General features: G+C 39.7%; 1 protein-coding gene across 1 annotated transcript in view; it reads left to right on the forward strand.

Annotated features, from left to right (window-relative positions):
- Positions 1–13,843, forward strand: part of hmcn1 (hemicentin 1) — a 96,791-nt gene that overhangs the window by 20,166 nt on the left and 62,782 nt on the right. The window contains exons 2-6 of the mRNA XM_049588337.1: positions 877–947; positions 4,974–5,132; positions 5,214–5,336; positions 6,879–7,050; positions 9,439–9,545. Coding sequence (XP_049444294.1) covers positions 877–947; positions 4,974–5,132; positions 5,214–5,336; positions 6,879–7,050; positions 9,439–9,545 — 632 coding nt within the window. The remainder of the gene's footprint in view (positions 1–876; positions 948–4,973; positions 5,133–5,213; positions 5,337–6,878; positions 7,051–9,438; positions 9,546–13,843) is intronic.

The raw sequence follows: 13,843 nt of genomic DNA on the forward strand, positions 1-13,843 counted from the left end.
TTCCAATCTGCTTGCATGTGCAAAACGGCAGTGTGTGTGTGAGTACCTACTTGTGTGTGTGCCTACTTGTGTGCACTTTTGCAGCCCCTCATCAGGCTCATTCCACAGCACAGCTGCAGTGGCTGAAGTCACAGTTTGACTCAAGAAGGGGCTTAGCAGCTCATTAATGGATAGAACAAAGTAAGCTGAGAAACAGCAGTGACTACCAACACTGGCAGAGGTACAGAGCACAAAAGATAGCCCCACTTCGTCCAACTCCTAAGCAGACATTGGCAAAAAAACATTCCAATAACTCAATGGAAAAGTCATTTGTCTTAAACAGAAGGAGAGCCGATAACACAAGGAATGGGAAGGAGGATTGTTACGATTAGTTGATTAATCAGTTATCACCTTTGTCTGCTCTGTCTTGCAGTATATCTGGTCTTAATTCTGGTTCATAACATGTAGATGATACCAGCTTTGGTGTATCAGTGAAGGAACAAACTGGAAGTTTTCCAGAGCTCATGTCTTATCAGTACAGACCTTCAAATTTTCATCATTATTATATCTGTCTTTAAAAACATTTCAAGACTATAATTCCAACTTTCGTCGTCATTCCTTTTATGTCTTTCCTTCTGTCGGTTTATAAGTATCTTTTTCACATTTCCCTCTTTCCCTCTCTCTGTTAGTTAAATATATCTTCTTTCCTGAAGTTTTTCCTCACTGTAGTTCATATTGTGACATTTTAATCTGGACATCCGTACACATCTGCCAAAAGCAATATTTGGCTGGGGACAAGAATTTCGGAAACAAAAATGCTTTCAGTTATTCATCTGATGTAGACTTCAGCCTGTGGCCTTATTAATCACAGAGCCTCTTTCTGTTGTTTCTTTTCAGAGATTGGACCTGTAACAATCACAACAGACCCCAAGAAGTTCCAGTATGAGTTGAGAGAGCTGTACGTTCAGGTGGGTTCAGAGATCGTGTTCATCGAACCGAGGAAACAGCAGCAGTAGCCTGGTTGTCATAGCAGTAGCATAAGGTCATCTGGCCTTGATAAAAGCTCCAGACTGTTGTCATACCAGACGTCTGGGTAGGAAAGTTTGTTAGCTGATTGAGACCAAGCCTAATCGGTCAGTCTACACTGGATGATGAAAGAAGTTTAAAAGGATGATTTATATTTTGTTTATTTTTCTTTACTTTTACAATAGACTTGGAATTGCTGCTCTCAGTTTTAGTGTGTTTCAGTCCTCATGTAATGGTAGTTAAGGGTTCAAACACTCTTGGCTTTTGATCATATGTTGACCTTACCGTAGCAAATTAAAAAACCCGTCTTCCCTCCATGATTATTTGCCTTCCTGCACCATCACAAATAAATGTATAAACAAAAACATACAACGGCTAGACAGCTAAACAGACTTCTGCCAAGTTCACATTTTTGTGTAATCACTCGGAGAGAGAAAGGAAGTTGTGCAGAAACCCCGTTGTGTACTTCTTGAGCAAAGCAGAAAAACTGCAAAGCTGGCACCCCTCATGTCTAATGCCTTATTTCCACTGCATGGTTCGTCCTGACTCCACTCACTTTTGGTAGCAGGTCCTTTTCTCTACTGCGGTTAGTAGACCCTCAGTGTGGGCAGGATACTCAGCTGGCAAAGCTGCCTATCAACATGACACTTGCTGAATCCTTTCGACAACCCAACAGAGGAGCGACTGTACTATATTAATTGTGCGACATAGTGTGTGGTGTGCTTTTGTGGCCTGCCGTTTTTAATTATCTGGGTTGAATGGATATTGACAGTAGCTTGGCTATTCAGTGTGTCAGGTGTTGTATACAGTAAGTGATAAATCTAGTGATGATTTTCTCTGACCAATCAGTGGTCTGCAGTGTTTCTACTTAATATCGGCTCAGCTTGCTTGACCAAGGTGGTACCAAAAAAAGTACTACGTACCAGGTACTATCCACAACCTTGGACAATGGAAAACCAAAAAAGAGCAAGTTGAGTTGAGTAGAGTTGTGCCGGTCCATGCAATGGACATGCAGTATGCGGTATGACAGGGAGACAGACAGGCACGGATAGAGACAAGTAGCATTCAGGGGTCTGTCCTTTGAAGAAAAAGATTTTGGCAACTGTCTGTGCATCCTTGGCATGTGCTACAGTTAATCTGGTGCACAAGCGTGTTGTGTGTAGAATGGAAGAGATCCAGTTTCCTCTCACTTGCTGCTTTATTCCTGAGTCTGTTTTTCCTCCCTCACCTCTTCACCTGCACAACCCCTGAAGAGGTTTTGGCCAGAGTGCATGGAAAACAGACTCTTTGGAATTGACATTTTTCTTGAGTTAAAATTCTCTTGACATGAACGCCATTGTGTGTAAGGATGAGGATGTTAGGCAACACTTCATATTTTTAAACCACAAGAACAAAAGTGCACAGAGAGGTTATCAGGCTTAGTGTTAGGGGCAGCGGGGGAGTGGGATTTTGTCCAGAGGGGAGATGATGGGGTTCAGGAGAGACAGAGGATTCCTGTCTCTTCACCTTCCAACCCCCCTTGGCCTAAAATCATGGGTCACTCCATTCCAGATGTTACTCTTGGGGGTGATGCATCCTAGCTAGCTGTTGAACCCCTCAGACAGACTGAAATGTGTCTGGAATGCTGCAGAGGACATTTGTCTCTGCCCCATCCTGCAAGACAGAGATGAGTCAAAGAGATTGAGCACTCACACCTATACATACTTCACACATTTCTTATTACTGTGTGTTGCACCTCTCCATATGATATGATAGATAAGATTATTTTTGCACCCCACTGGCTATTTTTAGCAACAACTCTTTAAAAACTACAAAGATTATTAGATGTTGACAATCTCCTGGATGTGGTACCACTAGAGATAATGTTTAATATTTATGTATTACTAATTGGAAAGCCTGGCATCAAGGATGTTCACAGGTACTGCTAAAATACCAAGCATTCACTCTAATTCAATAGTATTTAGTTTTGTGGGTTTCCAAGAAAATCTTTATGGGCTTGTGCTCTTCTACATTAGCCTGGAAACCGGACGAATCTACAAGTTCATGTTTTATTTGCTCCTTCCATCTGGTCCCTCTCCTGTTCAGACAGATTTCCACTTGGCCAATCACAACTGTTTATTTAATATGGGGCATGTTTCAGATGATGACCAACAATTTGAGGAACCTTCTTGCTTAATGCAAAATATGCAATGACATAATTCTTGGCTACACTCTGGATACTCTATGGCAAGCATTAACCAAGCTTAGTAAAGAGGAGTGATTTTGAGGCATTTCAGAAACAACCAAGATGGCTTTAGCTGATGTGGAACTTTCTGTTGATGTACTATTTTCAAATTATGTTGGCAAAAATGGCAACACGCGTTCACAGACATATTGATGCTACACCGTCAAACCCCATCAGCGCTACATCTAATTGGTTGACGGTCTGTCCAATTGAGTCCACAGGTATTCTGATCTACAGCCATCAATAACAGACCTTGGAAATCAAAAAATGAACTGAGAGGTTCCAGACTAACTCACATTTGCAATTTTGTCCGGCAATGTCAGACTACTAACACATGCCTTTTGGTTATATTTAATTTATCCATGTGATCAAAGCCCTGAATCAACACTGCATTGCTAATTATATATCACATACACTCGACACACTGGCCACTCTGTTAGGGATATCTTCACAATTCATTGCAGTCCAATACAACTGTACTGCCATAAAGTCTACTTTTATAATGCGTATAATGTTAAGTTATTGTTGACATTATTGTTCTACAGACATACCTAATAAAATTGCCACCTTAGACTGCTTTCTATAACAAACACTAGAAAATAAATTTCCTAAATAAATCAGAGAGCTGTGTTGGTGGCTCTCAAGCTCACATAAGCCCTGTTTCCACCTTTCGAACCAAAAGTGACCCTTCAGACGTGGTACTAAGACCCTAGTGTTTCCACCACAAATAGTACACTTAAATGTGGGCAGGGTTGTTGTCACTCACTGCTCCATCAAGCACTTACTATATTTCCTTATTACCGGTGTCTGCACCTCATTTATCGTCCACAGAACAGGGTCGCATACCTACATTTTCACAACAAAAAAGATCAAGCAAGAGTGAGAGTCTCTCTTGATGGGATATTTAAAAATAGAGAGTTTGTGCATCTAGTCCTTTTCAGGCAAGCACAGGGTTTTAGTGTTGCTGTCGTCCATGGGAATGATACTCCGCAATGCTTTTTTTTTCTCTCAATGAGGATTAGAATATGCAGTTTGCATAATATGGTTAAAAATAATTATATATATGTGTATGTATATATATGTATATACATATATATATATATATATATATATATATTTTTTTTTTTTTTTTTTTGAACACTTGAAGATTCACTCATTACTAAAAGTGTATGTCATCCACAAGAGACAATAAAAACTTATGGAATGGTCAGAGTTGTCATATTGAAATGTAAGGCGTGCTGATGGATTCACTTTGTCACCTCATGCATTACAGGTAAATGTTCCACCTTAAAAGCTGCCATCAGTCGGCCCAGTGAATTAAGTTATTTTTTTCTCAGACTACAGCTGCTGCCAGAAGCAGCATAATATCCTTTCATTTTATAGTTATAGTTTACTAATATATGTAAAACTCTCCACGGTATGAACAGTGGTAACATAAGCCTCAAAACCAGCCACAACTCGGCCCTGAGCAAGAATGACTGTCAGCCATTGACCAATCAATGGACTGCAGTATTCACAGCTCCACCTTTTAGTATCAGATCTGTGTGCTAGGTACCCCAACAGAGTGGGGACCAAAAAATGGGGATAGTAAGGAACAATTGCACTAGTACCATCCACAACTTTTCACAGTGGAAATGTGAAAATGTGTACGGAACTGAACTCTACCATACTGGACTGTTTGGTGGAAATGAGGCTATATATTAGCACTTACACCGTTTGCTGATGACATCCTTCTCTTTCTCAGGGAGGTGGGGACTGTCCTGAGATGAGCATTGGTGCCATCAAGATTGCCTTGGAGATCTCTTTGCCGGGATCCTTTATTTATGTCTTCACAGATGCCCGCTCCAAAGATTACAAGCTGACCCATGAAGTTCTGCAGCTCATTCAGCAGAAGCAGTCACAGGTTTGGATATTACTGCAATATACATTATATTATACACAGGTTTACAATTAAAGAGATCACATTGTATATTTGTGTGTGTAGGTTGTGTTTGTGCTCACAGGGGACTGTGATGATAGGACTCACATTGGATACAAGGCTTATGAAGAGATCGCATCCACCAGCTCTGGGCAGGTCTTCCATCTAGACAAGAAACAGGTCAATGAGGTAAGAGCATTACTGGAAACAGAAATGTGGAGCTACACTTCTGTTCAAGAGCAGCTTTCTGGTAAAACATGTGCTTTGGTCACAGTATTCAGATCATTTCAGCATGGCCTGGGTTCTGCCCCTAAGCTGTGTAAATTAAATGGCAGTAGAAGGTTTTACAGCCTCTCTTGTGTCTTTTGCTGTGCCCATGTTCAGGTCTGGACTCCAGATCAAATGTGCAGGAAACATTTAATTGATTGATGCATACCATAGCTCTTTTTAACCTTTCCAAGAGGTGTAAATCAGCAGGCTTGGACTGGGCAGTGAGTCAAATCCTGCAGTTTGAATAGTATTGCTGTTTTACTACTGTAAGATAAGAGTCTTTGCTAGAGGAGGACAGGATTCTCGATTTTGAACAATTTAATGTAAGACTGCATTTGTCATATAGAATCCTTGGCTCTTTGTCCGTCTTTTTAGTAATACTCCCATTTGTCTTTTTATTTATTTTACTCACCTTCTCTGTTTCTCTTGCTCTGTCTTCTATTACATTTGCTTAGCAGCATCATTTACTAAAAAATAATTTAATTTAATTTAATTTAATTAGAAATGTCTTTTTTTAACTCGTTTATAGAAACCCTTGTAGCAAATATATTGACCATGGTTTGGTTTGTTGGTAGTGCTTATTGTAAAAATGCTTGTAGCTAGAGTTGGTCGATGTCTGGTTTTGCTGAACTGGTCCAGTGCACAAGCTTAAACTGGTTTTATTTTATCTAAATCAGGTGAACCTGCATTTGTCATCATGACATGTTCCGGCAGATTAAAAAGTATTCTACATCAACAACCTGTGCCGACAGCATCACGGCCCTACAACCAGCTCATATAGCATTAGTAATAAGCAAAATGACTATGTGATTAAAATAATTTTTGGTATATGTTTATAAATGGACTAACAGAGCCAGTGGTGTCTGACAGGTGGTGAGCTGAGGACAGCAGCAATCATATATTGTGGTCATTACTTAACTTCAACAAAATACACTTGAAGAACATAAAGTAGTCTCCCATACAGAGTATTTTTACACTGTGGTTTTACTACTTTTACTTCATTAAAAGGTCTAAGTACTTCCACCACTACTCTCGCATCACAAATTCCTGTTTTGCATATTAATGGTTAAATAGCCTCTGGATCTGGGTTTCACACAGTAGCTGCTGAGTTCTCTATAGGGACAGGGGGGAAACAGGGGGCCAGGACACAGGGGAATGTTAGAAACTTCCTGAAAAAAGCCTTACACATGTTGAGGGGATGACCTTGTGTGCAGCTGAGGGGGTAATTTTGTGTGTGTGTGTGTGTGTGTGTGTGTGTTAGTTGGTAGATCATTAATGTTAAAAAATGAATAAATGGATTTCTCTTAATAATGTTATTTGCATTTGTTAGCATTGTGGTCTCAAAATAATGAATAATAATACCTTATCTAGCATTTAGAACATCACAGAGACAGAATGCATTTCCCGCACTATAAATGATGTGTGATACATGTGTTTTTATTTTCCTTTCCATCGCTGCAGGTTCTGAAATGGGTGGAGGAGGCGGTGCAGTCATCCAAGATTCACCTGCTGTCCACTGATCACTTCAGCGGGGCCACCAACACTTGGCAGATGCCCTTTGACCCCAGCCTCAAGGAAGTCACTGTGGCCCTCAGCGGCCCAGCGCCTAACATTGAGATAAAAAACCCTCAGGGTATGATAAAAGTTACCATACATATAAACAGGATTGTCAAGGGGATTCCAAAACATCTGAATTGTTTAGACTGATGTATTTATTAGTACATGCACTACACATACTAAATATATATACAGTATATACTGTGTATGCTGATGGGTGACAAAAAAAATAGAAAAATAAATGAAAAACATGAGTGGAGAAACATAACAAATGCAGATGCTTCTATTCAGGGCTCATAGAGTGGTTTGATGAGCATGAATATGATCTGAATCATATGTTGTGGTCGTCACAGTCTCCAGGTCTCAGCCCATCCAAACATCTATGGGAAATATGTAATACAACACTCTCCACCACATCATAATAACACCAGATGAGGGAATAAATACATTTTGGAAAAAAAAAAATCTTCTATTGCTCCAGTAAAGCAATTCAGACTTAAAAGAATACCTCACACACAAAATTATCATTTATATTTCAATAATTTAAACCATGTTTAATTGAATTTGTGAAGAAAACATCTCGCATGTCTCCATGGTGAACAAAGTTATCCAAAAACTGTGGAAATTCTGAAGGAATTAGAGAAAGGCGCAGTACTCCAAGTGTTTTAAATGGTAAGGTTTTCTTCTAAAATGCATGAGTTTGGCAAGTACTGAGCATACAACTGGATTATGAGACTTGGATTGTATTGCATGAGTTGGGTGAGTGTTTGTAGTTATGCTGTCATTAAATGCGCCTTACCTTTACTCCTGTTCATCAAGAATTTTCTCCAGTTTTGGATTTTTCGTTCACCATGGAGGCATATGAGAAAAACAGAGTTTTCTTCATGAATTCACTGTACCCCAGGGGATTCATATACAAATGATCATTTTTTGGGTGAAGTATTTCTATGAAGAGTCTGCAGAGGCTGTTGTAGCTGGTCGTGGTGGCCCAACACCTCACTGAGCCACTGTATGTTAGGTTTTCCTTAAATTGTCACTGAACTATATATAAGCTGTGTCTCAGTTCAGGGGCTGCAGCCTTTGAAGGACAGAGCCTTTGCAGTCGACGTCGGCCACGTCCTTTGAAGGCCGCATGAGCCAAACCAACGGTCTCCGAAATGGGATGGTCTGGTTGCATTACCAGTTGTTCTCGCCCCGACCAGTTGACGTTACTGTTACCTAGCAACCAGCTGTGCTTGACAAGAGAAGGAGTAAGCTAGTAAATTAGTTAACCCTAAATCATGGACCCAGAGACTGTTACATATATATATATATATATATATATATATATATTTAATTTAGTACTTGAGGAGATGATTCACTGCCGGAGACGCCGCCGTTTGATATATTTCAGGCTGATGGAGGACTGTTTTCAGGTAAACTTATTTAATCAAGTTTATTTAAGCTGTGTGCTTTTAGCTATAGTAATGCTAACGACAGTCAACATTAGCCAGTTAACAACTGTTCGTAAACTTAACTGCATCTTGGGATAGGCTGGGCCACGAACGATTCATTTGTTGCATCCTCCAAATTCTGGGAAAGACGGCTGCATCTCTCGGCCACATTTGAAGGAGCCTTCGAAATGGGACAGCCTTGGTCGCACCGATGTGACACAATTGGTCCTCAAATGCAGCCTTCGAAGGCTGCAGCCCCTGAATTGAGACACGGCTATATACTCACCAAAAACATGTCTATCTATTGTGCATTTATTGGTCACACTGATATTGTGAATATTGACTATGATTTTAGCTATATATTTTGTGTGTTTTTGCACATAACAGACATGAAAGAAGTAGTTCTTTGATTTTAGTTTGTCCAGTCATTGTAGGCCATTTTGTAAAGTTGAAAGGAAAGACCTCAACATTATAGTAACTACAGTACATTTTCTTAGTCAATACTTTAATAAAGAACATTCACTGTGAAATGTTGTTTGCGTAGATAATGATACAAGCATTGATAATGCAACACCAAGATACTTTCAGTGCAACTGCAGTGGATTTTGAAAGCAGACAAACTATCTTAACAAGTGTAAATTTCACATTTCATGTGCAAGTCTCTCTAAATCAAAGAGAAGCTTTTTTTTTTAGGTGATTTTGGATCAAGGTCCCAAAATAAAAAGACATTTTATTTCTTAGGAAGTGAAGCTAACTGTAGAAGCTGAAATATAGTACACAGATTTTTTTTCTCTATCATATGAGTGGATTGGTTCTAACATCATCGGGGGTCCACTCATTTAGCACATTCGCCTACAGTATTTTGTTTAATGCTTAAACCATATCCTGCATCATTATATGTTGACAACTAATGTTCAGTTTTGTATCTGTAATTTGAAGCAATGCATCAATGAGTGTTAAGAAGTTATTTGTATCAGTCAGAGCTGCAGAAAGGGTGAATAATTGTCTAAGTGTTCATGTTTGGCCTCCAGGGAAGTCTGTGGGGAAGAGTGACGGCCTGACTGAGCTCCTGCACATTCCCAACTCTGCCAGAGTTGTCAACATCAAGGAACCACAGCCTGGGATGTGGACTATCAAGGTAAACAATTCATTCTTTCAGGGAATGTGTGTTAAATTACAGGCTTCTTATAACAATTCCCAGAGCTGAGCTGTCTTTTGAAAAGACTTACTGCAAACAGTTCAGTGGTATAACCTTGAAATGAGGTCACAGCTCACACCCCGGGAGGGAGCTGTGCCCTTGAGGAAGGTTCTTAAGTTGAATTACTGCTGTAATATATCAGCATGTTGAGATACAGTGATATGTAATCAATTTAACATGCATGACGTCTGGTGAAAGCATCTCCGTGCAAACAAAAACACGATCAGAAAGACACATTTGAGCATGGAGATGATTTTCAGGACAGTCCTGGTAGATGAAGTTAAAGTATGTTCAAGGCTGTTGCTGTCAACACAAGCTGGCTTAATTTTTGTTTGGGGCACCTTTGCTGTTGTTTTCCCCTTGCAGAGTTGAAACTGTTGGCACCCTGCTGTCGAGGTTATAGAAAAAAAGGTCACACATTTGACTCTCTGCACTGTCAATGCCAGATGTTGGGAAATGACAAGCATTTTTACCTGAGTGATTTGTTGATGGGGCCCCGGTGGCCCCTGTATTCTCTGTAGACTCCTTCTGGGATGCTTTCCCTCATCTCTGCATTGCTGTGTTATGTGTTAGCGCCCATTTGATTTACAGGGGAAGAGATTAGGTGGAAAACTGTGTCATCTCTGTGTTTCCTCTTAAAGAACAGTACAGTCGTGAGGAGATGAGGATGCATGTATGCTTTGGTATTTAGCATTTTTTTCAGGATTGAATTCCTCATGATGCTTCTTCTTTTCTTCTTGCCATGCCTTTTAATGCTTCTGTAATCCCCTCTCAGTAGGCAGTAATGACATTATGAGACATTATGGACATGATGGGAGATCTATTGAAAGTTTGAATAACATGCACTCATTTGTCTAGATGTAAAGGTCTCTCAAAAAAAGATGGATGTGGAACGTACATTCAATCAGTGACGCATTTTTGTGGACTGAGGTTGATTTAATGTATAGGATGAAATAAGCCCTTTCCAGCTGTGTCTGCACTTAACCCGCGGGTTAATCTCCTGCTGTGAGCCATCACTAAACACCGGTGTAAGAAACCTTTTTTTTGTTCGCACAGAAGAGCTGGCAGGAGCTCAACATTTTTTACTGCAGCATCGCAGGCTGTCTTTCTCCTCTTTTCCTACAAAGATGCTCAGACATGAAAAGCTCTGCATCACTGTGTATTCTATTTAATATCAGCTTAAACATCGTACACTCCTAGAAATAAAGGGACTCAGTAGAACCGCATAGAGTTCTTCTGCTTGTCCCCAAAGGAGAGGTTTTTTTTTTTAATTTCTGGTAGAGCATTTTATAAGGGTTATACCTGGAACCCTTTCAGAGGGTTCATCCTAGAACCCAACATAAAGGGGTAACCATCTGTAAATGGTTAGACCCAGAACCCCATATGAGAGGTATTTTATGTTTTTTATATCGGTTTCAATCCAGTGCTTTTCCACCTCCGAAGGGAGCTAACAAGATCCCAGTCAGGGGTTTATATTTCAAGGGTTTTATCTATCTGGGAACTGGTTTTAGTAATAACAGGTTAGCCTGGGGCCAAAGGAACCAAGTCCAGCAGCCTCGGGCTTCATGAAGCTCCTAAAGGGCTGGGCCGATGTGGTCCAGCTAAACCCACAACAATCAACAGTCATGGTTCACAATCATGTTTTTAGGGGGCGGAGATTTTGTGAAATCATCACCACTACAGCCTTTACTATTTCAATGGTGTGGTGGATCTCAATTCTACCAGGATACTCATTGGCAGAGTGAACAGTATCTCCACCAATTCACCAGTTATAGTGTCTGTTCAATACAGATATGCAATCAGCTATTGTATGGCATGAAATGATGGTAAAAATATCAACTATAGCAATAAAATGAACTGATAAAGGGGTTCCAGATACATCTGTACTTAAAAAAAATCATTTGAGACATGGATGAACATTTTATGTGAGGTTAAGGATGACCCATGCTTTCCACAATCCCTAACGGATTCCTTCTTCTAAAAAGTGCTCTTTGGATGAAAAAGGTTCTGGGTAAAATCCTGGCCCTCAGAAAAAAACCCTGTTGGAACCCTTGTTTATAAGAGTGTATCAAAGGTCAGGATTGAGCTTTTTGCTTTTAGACTTCAGTCAGTTAATTTTGTGAGTTGTTCCATGGGCAGTGTTCAAAGAAGTGATGAGGGATATCAAACAGACATGAAAAAGAGACATAGCATCGTCCTGTCTCATTTTTGTCCTGTGTTTACCCTGTCTCATCTTTCTTCATGAATCTCTTTCTGTCACACGTCTTCTTTTCTGTTTTCTCATGCATCTTCCTCCCAGCACATTTATTCCTCTAATTATCTCCCTCAGAGAAGCACAGGAGGCTCTTCTGTTCTCTCGCTCTACTCTATCTGTCTTGCAATCTAAAAATATCTCCCTCTCATCTGTAACCGTGTTTCCCAGGGCATCGAAAGAAATGTGCATGAATACTTTAGGGGGATTTCACTGTTCTGCCATGCTGGGTTTCAGTAAGGCTAATGGCCCGTGACACCACAGTGTAGGACCCAGACCATAGATTGTGTGTGAAAAGGAATTTGATCCATTTTAATCTGCCTTTAATTGGATGTTGTGGTGGAGTGTAGAGGGTGGGATCACCCCATGATCACCCTCTGCTTTTTCAGTTTTGGCCATAATTTTACACCTTACATTCATTTTTGCTAAATTCAGTATATTCTACTACTATTACTAAATGAAATCAATGTCCAAATACTGTATTGGTGATTATTACAAGAGAAATAATGTATTTTTCATTTTGTCCAAAGATGAAATGATACCAAGCATGCACAGATGCCTTTAGCATCTGTATAAGACGTACTGGGCCCTCAACAACTACTTTCGATGTAAACCCATCCATGGCAAAGACGTAGTATAAACAGCGAGAAAGTCTGCATAGGGTGGGAGGGAGTTATGGTGAATGAGTCAAACAAACACAGGATTTTTACCTGAGAGACAGATGTTTGTGTCCCATGTGAAATCAAAATCAATCAAATCAAATCAATTTTGAGTTTTTTAAAACTATGTTACGTAGTAAATGTGACATGACATACATCACGTGACATGCATTATTTGACATACTCATTAATGCTTACGCAAGTTAAGCTACGTAACAAACATACATATTTTAACCCAAACTGTTCTTTTTTCCTAAACCTAACCAATTAGGTTTGTTGCCTAAACCTAAAGAAGTTTTGGTGACTAAACCTATGTTTCCTGTGGATGTGGAAGTTTATTCTGAAAAGCCACTATATATGTAACAAACAACACATGGCCCCTGAATGTCCAAAACTGATGCTTAAGGGGTACCTAGAGCTTCAGAGTTTAAAGCGCAGGGCTGCTGACTGAGCTGTCATGTTAACGAGTTGGGAGTGAGAACATAATGCAAACAGTGACCCTGTTGTAAGTTTCAAATGTGAAAACTTGTCAGACAGTCACATCTGTCAGATCAAAAAAACAAGATGTTCATTAATAGCAAACAGCTCTTTCATTTGTTCTTTGTGGGACTATGTGTGAGTGTGTTTTTGTATGCGTGTTAAGATTTGTACTCTACCGAGACTAATCCAGGTGAGACTTCTTTGTGCTGCAATGACCTCATTGATGAGTGCATTTAAAACTTCACACTTAATTTTATAGCCCATGATAATAGTTTAGGAAGGCTGTAATTTTAAAAGCATGCAAACAGCTCCTGCAAACAGGAAGAGAGTCGGTGAAATGTCCTACTCTTGTTCTTTGTGTCTGCTTTTTCTGCTCTCCTCTCTTCTTATATTCTTCTGTCCAATGTGTGGACAGCATTCAGGTCTCCTGCTGAACATCTAAACAAAACATCAAGTCATTAAAATAATGGGGGAGGAAGAAGCAGTACAGTTATTTTAAGTACCTGAAGAGCTTTCATCTGCCAAGTGCATAGAAATCAAAGACTAAACAATTGTTTTTTGACCTTAAACTCCATGCTGTTCCCTTCTGCTGCTTGATGCTTAAACCCATATTTACAGATTTGGACTAAATACCTCACTTGGATTGTAGACTGCAACAGAAGGACTTTTTTTTTCTTTACACATTTTGGAAAAAGAAAATACTGTAGAACTAATCCACGCAGGCGTTGCTGTTGCCAGTGACAGAACAAGTTAAATTTATTGGTATATGCCGATGGATGGATGGATGGACCTTTCCAATGCAAAGGTAATTCAATTTGCTTTACATAAAAGATAAAATAAAATGTGAT

This window comes from Epinephelus fuscoguttatus, linkage group LG10 (genome assembly GCF_011397635.1).
Source record: "Epinephelus fuscoguttatus linkage group LG10, E.fuscoguttatus.final_Chr_v1".
NCBI classification, from domain to species: Eukaryota; Metazoa; Chordata; class Actinopteri; order Perciformes; family Serranidae; genus Epinephelus; species Epinephelus fuscoguttatus.